A 17,212-nucleotide genomic window follows, 5' to 3' on the forward strand; every position below is an offset into this window, starting at 1 on the left:
TAGCTCGTGGGTAGTTAATAGTTATTGATCATGATTATAGGTAGTGATCTTTCTATTTGTGCTAAGTATTCATTCTCTGTATAGGTACTAGGTCTATAGGTAGGTAGGTACTAATATTATGTCGCGAACCATAATATTAAAATAAACGACATAAGTACCTATTTTGTTTTTAAAAATGTATGTTAAACTAAAAATATGTAATAGTTGTCTATATAAATAATAGATACCTACTCTACCTACCTATCTACCTATTTGGTATCTTTTTTTCATCGATTCTCAGAGCTAAGAAAATTCTATACGTAGGTAATTTATAACAGACCTACCTAAAAACGTTCCATTATGTAAATACAAAGATAAAATATTGCTAATAATAGTAAGTTATCTCTTAATGGGTGTGTACAGTTATCGTTGAACTAATGACCCACGAGTGATCAAACGAACAACTTAAAATTCAGTGTTATTTGAAACGTGGGACTAAAAATGTCAGCTGTAACAATCTCTGGAGTAAATTCTATGGCTGATGACCAGTTTGAGTGGGTGTTTGGGAATGTCATAGAGCTGTGTGCCGACGCCGCGGTGCATGTAAAGAAAAAACGTCCGTTCAACAACTTAGCCGACCTTTGTGCAGCGTTCCACAAATATTTGGACGATCTTAGTGTTGAAGGTGAATATTTATAACTCTGTCATAATTGTTACACGATCACACAGCTAGGCGACACTGAGAAAAGATAATAGTGGGTTAAATCAAAGTTTGAAAATAGATCAGTAGGTACCTAAATGAGCAAATTGAAAACACATTATTAGCCAAATAAAATCAAATTAGGTATCCTACTAACTGAGATAATTGTTCTTACCAAAACTCTATTTGTTATGAAATTGAAATATATTTTTGCATAGGTATGCTCTATAATCTATATGCTCTAAGTCTATATATGTACAATAAATCCAAATAGTAACTATAGGTACTTACCAACATAATTTATATTATAGGTACTTGAAGTAGGTATTGAGGTAGGTACCAATGTTTTGCGTCTCTCATAGGCCGGCAAAACAATCGCAATGTTACCTCACGTTGCAATTGCTCATGGGCGGCGGTGATCACCTTCATCAGTGCACCGCCCGTTCCTTTGCCGGTTGTAGTTAGTAAAAAAAAGCATAACAATTAGGTAACCATCCTCAAAGCTATTTATATTATTATTTAATCACGTGTTATAGTTATGTACGTTTTATAGGTACACTCTACAATTTAATTTTGAATAATGTAGAGTCTACATTATTCAAAATTCAAATATATTTTTGTTTTTACGACAATAATAATTGATGCAAACAAATGAATGGATTTGGTTTTAGTGTTTTATAGTATTTTACTAACTTACATCACAATGTTTGGTTTAAAGATAATCTGACGTCAGAGTTAACGTGATCTCTACATATCTACGTGTATTAACACAAATCCAAGACTTAGCTATATCTAGTTAAATAAAAAGAAATCCATACCTACTAACAAAAATACACATATGTACCTACAAAAGTCCGTCTCTTTGTTACGCTTTAACTGCTCAATCAATTTGGATGAAATCAAATTATTTTGAGCAAGGGTGAAACATAGGTTATTTTTTTTAAATCAACACCGTATAGGGTTACAATAGGGAATGAATGAAGTTGATAAGCTGTAGGTACTTATATTATGTAACTTTATATCTAACTACTTACTTCTTCTGTGGGCATTTCCCTTATTTCGCAGTAGGTATCCGTGTATTGTGCGTGCCCCACTTAATGACAAATTTATTGACAAATGTGGTCATGTATGTCTCCAAGATTTCCTCTTTCGTTATAAGAAGGTACAATTCATTTTAATCCGCGGTCGAAGTGTTATATTGTAACAGATAGACAGATCGAACGATAAAAGCTTAGGATAAAAGATAGAAGATCTGGGGCCGTATGTGGTATTTATGACCTCTTATTTCCAGCCAGTTCTCGCCGTGAATTGAACTGACTGGCAAATTCATATTGTGACCGCAACAACCATGAACCAGTCATGGTTTATTATGCTATAATAAAAAATCAGAGGTCATAATAATTGATAAGGCCCCTGATTGCATCGTAATATGAAGGTCTAGTCACAAAAAATACTAAAATACATACAGATACCTAGGTACCTAAATTAGGTATTTAATTCGACTCTTTTATAAGACAGGGTATTTTTCTTCATTGGTAAAACGCTTAAATAATAAATTTTCAGGTAAATTAGAAATTTTGCTGTCTCATCCAGACCTCGCTGGACGGCTAGCCGCACAAGGGGCGCTCACAAAGGAATCCACTGAGGAGCAGAGAAGTGCCGGCCTTCAAGACGTCACTAGCGAACAGAAATCTATCATCGACTCAAGTAATAAACGGTTAGTAAAATATAACCCCTCCCTAAGCGTTATAAAGTTATACCACAGGTTATACCCTCATATGCAGCCATGGAGGCCCGTGTCCCAGCAGTGGGAACGTAGATGATGATGATGAAAGTACTTATAACTTGCAGATTGACAAGTCCTTATAAAAAATAATGAACTATTTGTTTCCGCACAATTCTTTAGTTGTTTACAAGTTACAACAATTAGTGCTGTAAAATCAATTATGTATACTCACATAACTATCGTCGTTGAGATGTAATGTAATACAGTTTTTCGAATAAAATAAATCCTTTGAATTTCTTTACGCGTTTTGGAGTTTGCACGAAATATAAGTGGCTCCATCTATTAAAATTTAAGTAATACTTTAAAATGAAATTAGCGCCATCTATTATTTGATCGCTATAACACTGAAGTTTGTGATTGCAATAAAATGAGTACTTATATTACCGATAGATGGCACTATAATTTTACGATTATTATAAAAACATTTTGCTTGGGTGGAAAACACAGACATAATATATTATTATCTAGACATCTAGACTTATCTAGATATTTGGTTTGTGGTGAAAAATAAGTAAATAATACCTACGTAAAATTGAACTATCCTCTCCATATCCTATCCAGTGTGTACGAAAATAAATAAGAACTTACCCTTACCAATAGAAATATTTTTTGTCATATTTGAATACTTATGAATATGTATTACTAGATTTCCGCCCGCGTTTTCAAAGGAAAACGTGGGATTTCCGGGATAAAACCTATCCTATCCAAGTTACCCTCTATATGTGTGTTAAATTTCATTGTAATCGGTTCAGTAGTATTTGCGTAAGAGTAACAAACACACGCACACACATCCTCACAAACTTTAGCATTTATAATATTAGTAGGATATTATTATAACATGGGTTTCCAAACGCAACGGAAGTTACTAACACTTCATCAGGCAAAAATCTTAGGTTATATTTTATACTTAGATACATACTGATTTAAATATACATAATTTTATTTTCCAGTTACAAGGAGAAATTCGGATTTCCCTTTATTGTCTGCGCAAGAGAAAACAAGGTGCTGTCTATTATTGAAGGACTGCAGAAACGCTATCATAACACAAGGGAACAAGAAATAGAAACTGGAATAGACGAAGTAAAGAAGATTTGTAAGCTGAGAATATTAGACATTGTTAAAAATTAACGATCATTAAATAAAGAATTTTTAATTAAAAATGCATTATTACTTTTATGTGTTTATTTAGAAATTGATAGAGAATAAATTGTTGTTACACTATGTTATTGGTGTTACAATAAACCTAAAGATCTTTCCACCACGGCATGGGGTTGGCCAGCCACTTCACACATCTCTGGAGTGTTCAGGATATCTTCAAAGCCAATATCCAAATACCTTCCAGTCAGGACATTTTGTTGAAAGTTTGAGCTTGGGAGGAAAGGCAAGCGACCAACCTGAAAATAAATTTAATTACCATGAATGTTTTGTTTTTATTAAGTCATTTACTTTGTGTATGTTACCTATGTATGATATTGTAAGTATGCAACTTTTATTTTGAAAAGAGAAACGTATGTGTAAATGTCTTAAAAAAAACTATAAAAAAGATTACATGTTTCAGTTCATGTAATGTGTTTCAGGCAGTGTTGGAATATGGAAAGTATCTGCAATTGGAATCAAAATAATATCTTCGTATGCAAAGCACAATAGTGGTGGCACTTTTTGTTTTTGTTCATGTTGTACACTGTTGCATGATAAACACAGATTGACAAAAAATTCTATAATTATAGACATGTCAGATTATAGGGGGTGGCTGATAAGCTAAGGACCGGGGTAACACAGGTCTACTGTAGTTTTTTCTTGTTTCACTCATAGCGCGAATGATATCCATCAAAATATGTATACCTATTTGGAAACAAATGCTTTTCATGATTGCCATAATATTGTTATATTAACATATAACATATATATATATTTAAATCATTGGTAGAACTTACAATCTATAATAAATTCATACAGGCATTGTTTTTTTTTATAGTAGCTAAGATAATCAAATTTAAAAAAAAGTAAAACATTCCAATTGCAGGCCAAGCTATGTAAATGAAAGATTGCTGTTTGTTGGTCAGGTTTCAATATAAGCATGAAAATCTTTACAAGAAACAACATTCATATAACTGTGTTAAAAATTTAATCATTACATAATGTAATATTGAGATGCTTTTCGCTGTCTGCCTTATTTATGTTTAGATCTTTAGAAGTGGGCATCAGATTGTGATGCATTATTTTATGCATATAGGTGTGATCCTCAAGGAAGGTCGTAGTAAATAATTTTAAATCTATACTAATATTTTAAAGCTGAAGAGTTTGTTTGTTTGTTTGAACCCGCTAACCTCGGGAACTACTGGTCCGATTTAAAAAAGTTCATTCAGTGTTAGATAGCTCATTTATCGAGGAAGGTAGAGATTATTGATAAGAATAAATTCTAAATTTATAAAGAATAGAAAAAATTCGATCACGAGGCGGGACTCGAACCCGCATCCTTCGCGCCATTCCGGGGCGGATGCCTCACCAACTCAGCCACTCGTGACCCGCCCGAGTGATCGAATTTATTCTATTCTTTCAGTTTTATGTGTCTGAAGGGACACACCGCGCGCCATCTATTGAGATGATTAACAACCATTTCAACCAATATGAAGCACTTTTCAGTGAATACAATATTGTAACGATGGAACACGACCTTTTTTGTTGAATTTATATTTTTGGTTTTATGGCATTCAAATGCTTTATAAATATAAATTTATAAAGAATAGAAAAAATTCGATCACGAGGCGGGACTCGAACCCGCATCCTTCGCGCCATTCCGGGGCGGATGCCTCACCAACTCAGCCACTCGTGACCCGCCCGAGTGATCGAATTTATTCTATTCTTTCAGTTTTATGTGTCTGAAGGGACACACCGCGCGCCATCTATTGAGATGATTAACACAACAACAACAACAACATTAACAGAATAGAATAAATTCGATCACTCGGGCGGGTCACGAGTGGCTGAGTTGGTGAGGCATCCGCCCCGGAATGGCGCGAAGGATGCGGGTTCGAGTCCCGCCTCGTGATCGAATTTTTTCTATTCTTTATAAATTTATATTTATAAAGCATTTGAATGCCATAAAACCAAAAATATAAATTCAAGAATAAATTCTTTTCATTTCCAAGACCAATGTTTTGAATTTAAACTATAAAAACAAATGATAATATGTTTTTTAGTAATATTTTTTTAGGGAATATAATTTTTGTAAGAAAGCATAAACATTTATGAATTGTAAAACAATTACTAAATGTTAGGCTATATATCCTCACGGTACGACCAACAGGAGTGGAGCCACGGGGGAACAACCGCGACGAGCAGCCAGTCTTTAGATAAAGCAGGTGAAGCCACAGGAGTATAGCTAATAGAAAACAATTAAATATATAAAGCAGCAGTTGGCAAACAACGGCTACCCTTCTGCAGCGTGAATAGAAATTTTAACTTACCTTGCTGGAAAACTTTTTCTCCATTGACAATTTGAGTGGAGCATGAAGCCCTTGAATGTTTCGAAGCATAGCCATATTCATTTTTTCTTCATTTAAGTGATACTGAAAGTATTAATGGAATAAATTAGTAATTATTATTGATAATACACTAATGGTATTGGTGTATGTAGCTGTATTGGTATTGAAACTTACAATTAATATAATAAAATTACAGCTTGGTCAACAATTGAAACATCATACTAGACTTAGAAACTGCTTATTTCTACTTTATATGAAGATTTTGTTTTAAAACAAAGTGTTCAATAAGTTTAATTAGACAATATTTGAACATTTTCACAGAAACAACTTCCTTACATTTTTCTCCGATACTTGTAGTGGATGAGCTACAGCTAACTTATTTTTGGTACATGCAATTCCAGCCACCATTGGATTGGGGACACCAAATGCTCCTTCGTGTAGTGGCACATTGTTTTCAAAGTCTGGCTTTACCTTGACCGAAGGAAGACCGAAACTCTGGAATCAACAAAGCACATTTTTAACAATGCCACAGTTTTGGAATATAATGGAATCTAAGTAGAATAAAGTATATTAAAACTACCATTGTGTTTTATTATTTGGAACTGGAACAACAAATTAGTAATTATAAATGTGTTTGCTATAAGCCGGGATTCTCTTCACAAGTTTATTTCGGCAAATCACTCGTAAGCTGTCAAATTTAAAAATTGTCATATCATGACATTTTGTTTTTTTCTTGGCGTGAATAAATACTAGTCTTTTGGACTATTTATGGTATGTACATGTAAAAAAGTATCGTATAATTTATGTTTAAAATATAAAAAATGTATGCAATTTATAAAAGACGTAAAAAAATGCATCAAATGTAATGCAATTTTTAATAATAATGCGTGGCACGAATTTCATATGTATGAATTGTTGACGTTTTACCTAGCGCGCGAAAATGAAAAGGATTTAATTTATTTTTTTTACTTGGGATTTTTGATGGGATTTTGATGACCGAATTTAATATAATTAATATTTTGAATATTGTTTTTGGTGTTTACTAATTTTTAATTTGCTAAACGAAGGGTCAACTTTATGATTATAGATTTTTTCTAATACTTTAAATCTAAGCTTTAAATAGACAGTTGAAATGGATAATATTACATTTTATTTATTAAAATATAATATCGAAAGATTAGGTATGTTACCCCTTTGAAGATAACGCCCTAGATAACGCCTCACGCAATGACCGATGCATATAATCAAAGTATATCTTATATATAAAAATGAATCGCAAAATGTGTTGGTAAGCGCATAACTCGAGAACGGCTGAACCGATTTCGATAATTCTTTTTTTATTATATTTCTTGAAGTAACTACGAGGATGGTTCTTATGTAGAGAAAACGTAAACATGTACCACGGGCGAAGCCGGGGCGGACCGCTAGTAATCAATATAATCAAAGCTTTACCCACACCTTTACCCAACCTTTACCATATAACATATTATTGTTATGTTATTTTCTTTTCGCGGGTAGGCGCGCAAAAGAAAATAACGTATTTTTGCTCTCTGTAATTTGAAATTGTAATTTTATTTATTTTTAAAAGTTTTTCTAAATCTAAATGTGCTAACTCATAGCCTTTACCTGCCAGTGTCCTCTCCTTATATAAATTTCACTTTTCTGACACTTAAATTTCACTATCACTAAATATCACCACTATGGATTCTGTTCAACACTCCATGATGGAAATGACTGCTACTTTTAATAAGAAAATGGCTGAGTTTCAACGTGATTTGCAGAATATAAGTAGCAATAACTCACAACCTGCTTCTAACAGCCCAACGTCCAAATTAGCAGCGGAATTCAATGCATTCCAGTCTTTTGTGCTGTCATCCCTCAAGACATTACAAACTCAAATTGCATTTCTTTCAACCCAATACAATAACTTGGAGATGAGGAGCCGAAGAAAGATATTATTGTTCCATGGTGTGCCAGAAGAAAGTAAGGAGAATACCACCAAAGTGGCTATCAAGTTCTTGTCGGACCATATAAAAAACCTTGAGTTAAATGTTGATGATATATCACGGTGTCATCGCTTAGGTTTCTCAAATAAAGACAAACCGAGACCGATAGTCATTAAATTCAAGGATGTTGTTAAGAAAAACAGTATTTGGTACGCTAAAACTGAACTTAAGGGCAGCGGATTCACACTATCTGAGTTTTTAACCAAAGACAGGCACGATATCTTTGTGGCTGCTAGAGCTCGCTTTGGGATAACAAACTGCTGGACCAAGGATGGGAACATTGTGGTACAACTTGCTGATGGTTCTAAGCGAAGAGTTATGGTGATGGCTGATCTGGATACAATTCCCTCCGGTCGTGCAAGTCCCTCCGCTGGTGCGTCTGTTTCCGCGTCTAACAAAGAGTCAAAATTGGTGTCGAATGTTAGACCAAAGAGATTTGGCCGTGTTAAGTAACGTTGTAACCAATTTTTATATGTATTCAAACTTTTGTTAGCCTCAATTTTCTATCATCAATGTAACTACTATTTCAGTTTCAATAATATGTTAAATTTAAATATTTATTTCAGTTTTCCTTTGCAATACTCTAAATGTTTCTTAACTATCTTATTGTAACTAATTTAATATTTTTACTTTATTGTAGGTAGTACTTGTTTATTTTCATTACATCACTTGAGATTTGACGTCATCCTTTTCCTATTTCGTTGTATACTGACATGTTGTGACTTTGACAACTGAATGTTAGACGTCAAATGTCAACGGTTTTGTGTTTTTATGTGAAATATTGTGTTTGAATACTTGCTTTTTTGGTATAAAATTGTAGCAATCTTTAAAGTATCTCATGTTTTACGAAATCTGGTGGTATTGGCATGTTTAACTGGTAACGCTTCTATTTTTATTTTAATATATTGTTTTAATTTGTGTTTTTATTAAGATATTTTTATTTATCATTATATTCACATATTATCTCATTTTTAATATTATTTTTATTTTATTAACTATTATTTATTTATTTTTATTTATTTTTTATTTTTTTATATCTATTAATATATTTTATTTTTATTTAGTATATAGTATATATAAGATCGATCGATCGATCGATTCGACCGCCTCCTTGGTACAGTGGTTGACGCGTGAGCGTAGAACCGAGGGGTCCTGGGTTCGATTCCCGGTGGAGACGAAGAAAAAAAAATGTCTCGGTCTGGCAGGACACAGAAGGCTGATCACCTACTTGTCCCTAAAGAAAATCGATCAGTGAAACAGATGTATGAATAATGCATCTGCCCCTTACCCCACTAGGGGACACGGGACTTCACACATATATAAGATGTCTTTAGACTGCAGCACTTCTAGTGACACATTTATATCTGTTTCATCGAACGATGAGCGATCTGGGGAAGACAGCTTTCACAGTACATCATCTCCTTTAAATGTCCCCTCTCTTTTCGACAATGGTCTTAAAAACTTTAATGTTGTTCACATCAATGCTCAAAGCATCCCGGCTCACTTTCCCGAACTATTAGCATCTTTCGATTGTAATTCTCTTCACGCCATTTTAATTTCGGAATCCTGGTTAAAACCTTGCTTACCTTCTTTATCTTATAGTCTCCCAGGATTCCAATTGATTCGCAATGACCGCATTGGCAGGACTGGGGGCGGGGTAGCTATTTATTTGCGTTCGCATATTCCTTTCTCTATAATTAGTAGCTCTCCCCAGCCTCCACCTGCTGATGCGGCTGAGCACCTTTTACTTGAGGTATCCTTGTCCAACACAAAAATTCTTCTCGGTGTTTTCTACTCTCCCAATTTAACTGTTAACTATTTTTCGTCTTTTGACCACCTTCTTGATGTTTACACCCCTGCCTATAAACACATAATAATTATGGGCGATTTCAACACCTGCCTTCTCAAGGGTGATCTGCGTAGCAAAAAGTTATTGTCCATTGTTGATTCCTTTAACCTTAACATCCTTCCTCTTAGCGCTACCCATTCCCTTCCCAACCGTACTCCTTCCCTTCTCGACCTCATCATAGTTTCCTCTCCTGAACTTGTCGCTAAGCATGGTCAGTGCTCAGCTGATTTGTTCTCCTTCCACGATTTAATCTTCCTTTCCTATAAACTGAAGCCTCCCAAAGCTAAGCCTAGAACCCTTATGCGGCGCAATTTTGGTAAAATCGATGTTGATCGTCTTTGTGAAGACGCCGCTGCTACCGATTGGTCAGTCATTTATTCAGCAGGGACAATTGACGAGAAGGTTGCGTTATTCAACTCTCTACTTCTGAACCTATTTGACAAACATGCTCCTTTGCGTCCAGTCAAGGTGAAGCATTTACCCGCGCCGTGGATGTCGGCTGAGCTTAAATCACTTTTGAAAAAAAAGGCACGTGCGAAAACGAAATTAAAAATGCTCGATTCTGATACAAACCGAGCTAAGTACCAGAGCATACGGAATCGCTGCAATACATTATGTAGGGATGCACAACGACGTCACATTTCTTCCTCGATTGAAAATGGCGACCCATCCAAAATATGGAAATTTCTTAAATCCCTCGGTATTGGCAAGTCTGCGCAAAGTTCCCTTCCAGACTCAGTTTCTATTGATGGACTGAATTCCCACTTTGCTAATCCTCTCTTGGATTTTAATGTTAATTCTAAAGCGCGGACCCTGAGCTCTCTCCATTCATTACCATCTCCCGACTATCGCCCATTCGTTCTAAGTCAATTTTCCGATTGTGGTGTTAAGAAGAGCATATTGTCTATTACTTCTAAGGCTGTCGGTAGTGATTGCATTGGTCGGAGCATGATTATTCCTATCCTTCCCGTCATTAATCCTGTCATCACACATATCCTCAACTTTTCTATTTCCTCGGGTACATTTCCAGTAAATTGGAAAGATGCTCATATCTTGCCTCTTCCTAAAACTTCAAATCCTGTATCTCCCTCAGACTTTCGACCCATCGCTATACTGCCTTTCCTGTCGAAAGTCTTGGAAAGACTAGTGCAAGAACAGCTAAGTCGCTTCCTTAATTCCAACAATCTCCTAAATCCTTATCAATCTGGATTCCGCCCAGGTCATAGCACGACCACTGCTCTTGTTAAAATCACTGATGATATACGCCTAGGCTTTGACAATAAGCAGTTAACAATCCTCTCGTTGCTTGATTTTAGTAATGCATTTAACACCGTCGATCATGAGGTTTTGTTGGCTATGCTGCGCTCTATTAACATATCTCCAACGGTTATTGATTGGTTTCGTAGTTACTTGCAGGGACGTCGGCAACGTGTTCTAGTGGAGAACCTAACCTCTTCCTGGAGCAACGTTCATGCCGGGGTTCCGCAAGGTGGCGTCTTGTCTCCTCTCTTATTCTCAATCGTTATAAACTCTATCTCCAATCACATTACTTCTCCTTATCATATGTATGCAGACGATTTTCAGCTATATTCGCACGTGTCACTCCCAGAACTTACTGAAGCGATTTTTCGTACTAATACTGATCTCGCAGCCATCGTCAATTGGAGTAAGGATCATGGCTTAAAGGTAAATCCCGTTAAAACCAAAATTATCATACTTGGTAGTAAGCCGCTTTTGAACAAAATCAAATGGGACCGCTTGCCGGATGTTGTTGTCGATGGTACTCGTATTCCGTTCAGCAAAACTGTTAAAAGTCTTGGTTTGTACCTTGACCAACACTTGTCTTGGTCGGAGCATATAAAGCAAATGCGAAAGAAAGTTTTTGCCGCGGCATCCTCGATGCGCCGTCTACGTAACTTTCTTCCGATCTCCGCCAAAATTGCGTTAGCTCAATCCCTTCTGCTCCCCTTCCTTGACTACGCCGACTCCTCATTTCCTGATCTTTTTGAGTACCAGCTAGACATCCTTGAGAGGCTGCAAAATTTCTGTATAAGATTTATTTTCGGCTTGCGTAAATTTGATCATGTCTCGGAATACCGCAAAAAACTCAATTGGCTTCCCATCCGTCTTCGCCGGGATGCCCACATCCTTCAGCTTCTGTACTGTGTTCTGTTCGACCCTAAAACGCCTAGTTATCTAAAAAAGCAGTTTAATTACCTTAGTGCAAATAGCTTAATCTCTCTTCGCTCATCTAACCTTCTACTTCTTTCCACACCAGCTCATCGTACTAATTTCTACAGCTCTTCTTTCACTGTTCGCGCTATTCAGCTTTGGAACGCTTTGCCGGAATCGATCAGACGTGCAAAAACTATCAAGAGCTTTAAAGTGCTCGTTAAAAATCATTTCCTTTCATTATAATGTGTTGCTTACCATAATATTTATTAATGAGTAGTATATTATTAACTAGAGATCTCCTTTTAGTACTTATGTATGTAGTGTATGTAGTTTATGTATACTTATACTTTTGTATGTAGTGTATGTAGTTTATGTATATTATTGTATATATGTAATATGTGTATTTTTAAATATGTATTATCTTTAATACCCTTTTTATAGCACTAGTATATAATTAAGTACCTATGTATTACTTATTTCTATTCTCGTTATTTATTTTGTGCCTTCGCGTTCACGTTCAACATTCCGTGCCAACAGGGTTGCCTGGAAGAGATTGCTTTAAAGCAATAAGGCCGCCTTTTCGTACATATGTGCCTTCGTGATTGTTTCTTCTTTTTTTAATTATTGTACCTATTTTCTTATTCTCTGTCTGGTATATATGTACAATAAAGTATAAATAAATAAATAACATATTAAACCTCATTTAGTATTTTTTACTGTCACTTTATGTTAAATAAGGACACAGAATATTGATAATACATAGTGATACATAGGGATAATAGATGAAGTTTGACTATTATCACAGAATACATAATAGTAGCTAAACGCTACAGAACGGACACTCTCCGCCTCCCGCCAAAATTAAACTTACCTCACCCCCGCGCGATCAGACATAAAATGGGCCATATTTTTCTGCAAGGACGATACGCAACGAAGATTGACAACATTAATCAAATTGACTTAAAGTAATTTTATTATTTTGGATTTGTGATTATCGTTTTTCGTAGAAAATGGTTAGATATTGTGCTGTTTACGGATGTATTTCATCAGAAAAACGCGAATTTTTTTTTACGCTAGTCACAAATGTGCCAACCATAAAGCGTTAACACACACATTTGCAGTCTCTACAGTGTGACTGTCAAAACGATCATTTTGTATGGAGTGTCCGGGGTGTGCTATTATCTTAATATTTTGATTTTGATAAAATACATATTGTTCACTTCGCATTTTGAACACATAAATTTCTACCAATATTTTTATATCTCAATCATTTCAACATGGCTTCCCGCGGTGGGCCTAAGAAGGAATTGGTGTGTAATTTTGTTTAAATTATATTTATTTCCTAATTCCTTAGTATTCCGTTTTTGTTATAAATATAGGGAATCTTGCATAATATTATTATTATATTGTGCCTATATAATACCCGATATATTTATAAAATGCTCTATTAGGACCCTGAAGAACAAATGAAACGAAAGCATCGCGCGAAATGCTTGTTTCGTGCGCTTGGTCGGCTAGTTATGGCAAATGCTTATTGGCTGATAGAAGCAGTTGACCATTATGAAGGGCTAGATGACGTCAAACGCAGAGTAGAGCAAGCTGTGAGAGGCAAAGCTAAGAAAAAACAACTGCTAAACATACAGGTTAACTAATTTCTTTACAAAATAATATCCAAGATACTTATCTATATGTCGAAATGAGTAAGACATAAATCAGTTGAGTTCATGGAAACAAATGGAATTCATATTTTGTGGGTAGATGATGATCCGCTTTCACTGCCTATTTAACAATCGGAAAGGCGTTTGTATCTAATGGAACAAAAGAAAAGGCATGTGTAGCTTTTTGGTTTTAGGCAAAGCAAAGAGTAGTCGATGATTATTTCATGATGATAACCATTTATGATTAATTGTTAATAATTGATAATCACGTAAACTAATACTTAATTCATTTGAATGATATACCTTCTTTTGGCTTGATCGATCATTGTTTATGAATACTATTTAGTACGTTTATTATAGCCTATAGTCCTATACCTACTATACTACTATTTCAGGATAAAGCGCTATTGAATAAGCCAGCAGAAGAACGAACAGATCAGGAAAAGAAATATATTTTTCGTATTATCGGTGGCCTAAAATGTTTTAAACGATATCCAAATGTATGTTGGTGTTATTATCATTTGCAAAGAAAAATATATTAATATAATAATAATACATATATCTAGTATGTGCCTACTTATATAGCTTTTAAACAGTGTAAGAGGGTGGATTGGTTACATCAGGCGAACTTTTAGCAAAGTTCAATATTGAATTTTAATAGTACCTAGTACTAGTGGTTCGCCCCGGCTTCGCCCGTGGTACCTACATGTTTAAACTATCCTATCTCTCAAGTTGGATTGAACTGCACAAGGTGTGCGAATTTTATTATAATCGGTTAAGTGGTTTAGGAGTCCATTGAGGACAAACATTGTGGCACGAGATTTATATATATTTTAAGATTAATTCGAATGTTCTAGCATGTCAAAAAGAAGTTAGCTGCGGTAACGTATTTCAAATATTATGGTCCTGGCCGAGCCATAGTCCGGCAACATCATGAAGCCCACGCTCTCTATTTCATAGTAACTGGAGATGTTGTGGTCAGTCAAATGGTGTTTGACGAACTACTTCAACAATACGTGTCTGTTGATGTGGGTGTGATGCACCCTGGAGATATGTTTGGAGAAGTTTCACTTTTGCATAATATACCGAGAACCGCTACTGTGACTACTACTGGTTAGTTTGTTCATACTAGACATATCCATCAAATTGACCATAAGCGCCCGTAAAATTAGCAGATTTTTATAATAATAAAACAGATACTTATGGAACAAAGGCTTGAAATAATACTACCTACTATAATAAGTTTAAGTATAAAGTGCCGATAGTAATCATTTATTTATCACTATCCTCTGATTTTCTCCCGTTCACTCGCCTCTTTATTTACATCGTATCTTAGTAACCGTTGTTACTTGTACAACGTGTACTGAATTGTGAGTAGGTTCCTATAAAAATTTACGTCACCTAGGAAGTGTTTACATTATTAATCTCTAGGTCATTGCGAATTACTTGCACTCATGAAGGAGGATTTCAAAAATGTTCTTCAGGCATCTGTGCAAAAGCAGTGGGATGAAGTTAGACGTGCCATGTCCGCATTTACCTACTTTGATGCCCTTGATGAGGTAAAATGATTAATATTTAAGAGAATGTTTATTAAGGTATGCAGAAAATAAATTATTATTGTCTTGATTGGGTAGGTAGCACGTCGTGAAGGTTGCATTGTTGCGAAGATGAAATCGTATGAGCCAAATGAGACTTTGCTCGGTGACGGCGTGGGTGTAGCCAATTTCGTTTATTTTATCCTATCAGGCAGATGTCAGATGATTGAATCTCTACAAGTGATTGTTACAACGCGTCTAGGCCGCAATTACTATGCCTTGTATGACCCTTACGTATGTATTATTTAAGATCCATCTATAAAGTTTGTAAAAAAAAAAACATATTGATATTGTTTTTCATTTTTTTTGTATATTTTTTTATTAAGATACCAAAAGAGGAAAGCGAACAAGATTTTGATACTAAATATTTTGGGGCATATAAAGATCTGATAAAAGATAGCAAGAGCTCCGAAGGTCGTGAATCAGTAATTAGTAAGCAGCAAGATGCTGCCACGGGAATGAAAAGCGAGTCAAAAGTCAGAGCGAGCATTTTGAAGCATCCAAGTACAACAAAGCGCAAATCATCAGATCCTCTGGCTCGAGAAAGTGCCCAAGTGGTTATTGAACAAGACACGGCTAGAGCCAGTAAAGAGAGTGCCACGACATCTGTTCAAATAACAGGGGAAGAAAATAAGTCAAAAGATTTTTTACGACCTTCAGTGCATTCGGATATGAGACCATCTGTGAGGTAAATTGGAAAATATCGTATTGTCTGGAACTAGAATAAAGCACTTTGTAATATGTAATAATAAATAATAGCGTTATTCCTTTAGGTTGAGTGTTATCAATGAAGGACCAGGAATGAGACGTCCTCCACAAAATCTTAAAACATATTTTATGCAGGTTTGAAGATTTTTACATAATTTCTCATTAGTTTATAAATTAATTGATCAGTTATTAAAACTATAGAGTTGTTAAAATTAATAGGACACGTGGTTATAATATGAAATATTTCGATACGTACGAAGAGAACCAGAAAAACAAAAGCTGATAAAAATCACAAAGGCTTTCAAAATTGATTTTATTTTTAGGTCTGTCAATTAAACCCAGGTTCAAGTTTTGGGTTTGGTGAAAATATGCGTGATAGGCGCATAGTGGCATTGACCCATGTGGACTGTATGCTACTTCCTAAAATATGGTTACTACAACGCAATACGGCTAATATTTGGACGAGAATTCAGCACTATCTAGAAAAGAAGGTACTTAGACGAATGTTTTACAATTTCTGTTGAGTTTACGACCATTTAAAGTGTACATAATTATTATTACTTACCTGAAATTTTGATAGGATCGTACTATCGAACTCAATTTTAAGACGCTCAATAAGAAATCCTAATTTATTAAAGTAATTTATTAATAGTATTTTGTTTACTTCGCTATCTGAGATTGTTAATATTAAACTGATAATTTGTTTTTCGCAGATACCCACAAAAAAGCAGTTGTTCAAAGAGTTTGTTTCGGCGAGACGTTGGCAGGAGTTTCGAGAAGAACTCGTCGATGACGTCATTGCTCGCTCGAACACCGTTAACTGGACCTCTGTCCACGATGTTCCGTATTCTATTCGTATGGAAGAAATGCTAGATATCTGATTTTAATGTTGTTATAATGCAGGATAAATTAAATAATAAAGTCTGTTAAGTATATTTATGACTGATTTTTTTTAGTTTGGGCACTACGCATTTGTTTTTTCTCTTTCATGAAAAAAAAAACAAATGTGTAGTCTCATTTATCTGAAACATGCCTATAATATTAAAATATATCATGCTAAATTTACTCGTAGCGTAACAAAGAAAAATATTGCAGATAAACTTTTAAATCTGAAACTCCAATTTTTCAGCACAGATAACTTAAAAGTACATATTAGAATTTCCACAAGTAAATTAATATGTAGTTAAAAAAATTCGTTAATAACCTTTTTTATTTTAAATTATTATTCATTACTTTCTAATCTAACTTAGCATTAAAAGATTACACCTTTA

The 17,212-nt window shown here is 34.9% G+C and overlaps 4 protein-coding genes across 4 annotated transcripts; 3 read left to right on the plus strand and 1 right to left on the minus strand.

Annotated features, from left to right (window-relative positions):
* Positions 1-403: 403 nt before the first annotated feature.
* Positions 404-3,660, plus strand: LOC149902301 (2-oxo-4-hydroxy-4-carboxy-5-ureidoimidazoline decarboxylase-like). The gene is made up of 3 exons (XM_090110073.1): positions 404-664; positions 2,243-2,396; positions 3,416-3,660. The coding sequence occupies exons 1-3, from the start codon at positions 481-483 to the stop codon at positions 3,591-3,593; spliced, it is 516 nt and encodes a 171-aa protein (XP_089966199.1). The 5' UTR covers positions 404-480; the 3' UTR covers positions 3,594-3,660.
* On the minus strand, positions 3,630-6,659 carry Pomp (proteasome maturation protein). Its single transcript, XM_090110074.1, has 4 exons — positions 6,531-6,659; positions 6,287-6,445; positions 5,933-6,034; positions 3,630-3,859 (listed from the first exon to the last, which is right to left on the minus strand). The coding sequence occupies exons 1-4, from the start codon at positions 6,531-6,533 to the stop codon at positions 3,698-3,700; spliced, it is 426 nt and encodes a 141-aa protein (XP_089966200.1). The 5' UTR covers positions 6,534-6,659; the 3' UTR covers positions 3,630-3,697.
* A 799-nt stretch (positions 6,660-7,458) lies between these two features.
* LOC149902303 (uncharacterized) lies at positions 7,459-8,409 on the plus strand. Its single transcript, XM_090110293.1, has one exon. The coding sequence runs from the start codon at positions 7,651-7,653 to the stop codon at positions 8,407-8,409; it is 759 nt and encodes a 252-aa protein (XP_089966419.1). The 5' UTR covers positions 7,459-7,650.
* Positions 8,410-13,257: 4,848 nt separating this feature from the next.
* Positions 13,258-16,843, plus strand: LOC149902304 (uncharacterized). Its single transcript, XM_090110131.1, has 9 exons — positions 13,258-13,623; positions 14,034-14,138; positions 14,496-14,751; positions 15,070-15,197; positions 15,273-15,467; positions 15,560-15,921; positions 16,007-16,076; positions 16,265-16,432; positions 16,655-16,843. Exons 1-9 carry the CDS (start codon positions 13,447-13,449, stop codon positions 16,820-16,822), a joined length of 1,629 nt encoding a protein of 542 aa, XP_089966257.1. The 5' UTR covers positions 13,258-13,446; the 3' UTR covers positions 16,823-16,843.
* Positions 16,844-17,212: the final 369 nt, after the last annotated feature.

Source organism: Colias eurytheme, chromosome 15 (genome assembly GCF_061535395.1).
Source record: "Colias eurytheme isolate Ceu_HAF_F1 chromosome 15, ilColEury1 Martin Lab GWU primary, whole genome shotgun sequence".
NCBI classification, from domain to species: Eukaryota; Metazoa; Arthropoda; class Insecta; order Lepidoptera; family Pieridae; genus Colias; species Colias eurytheme.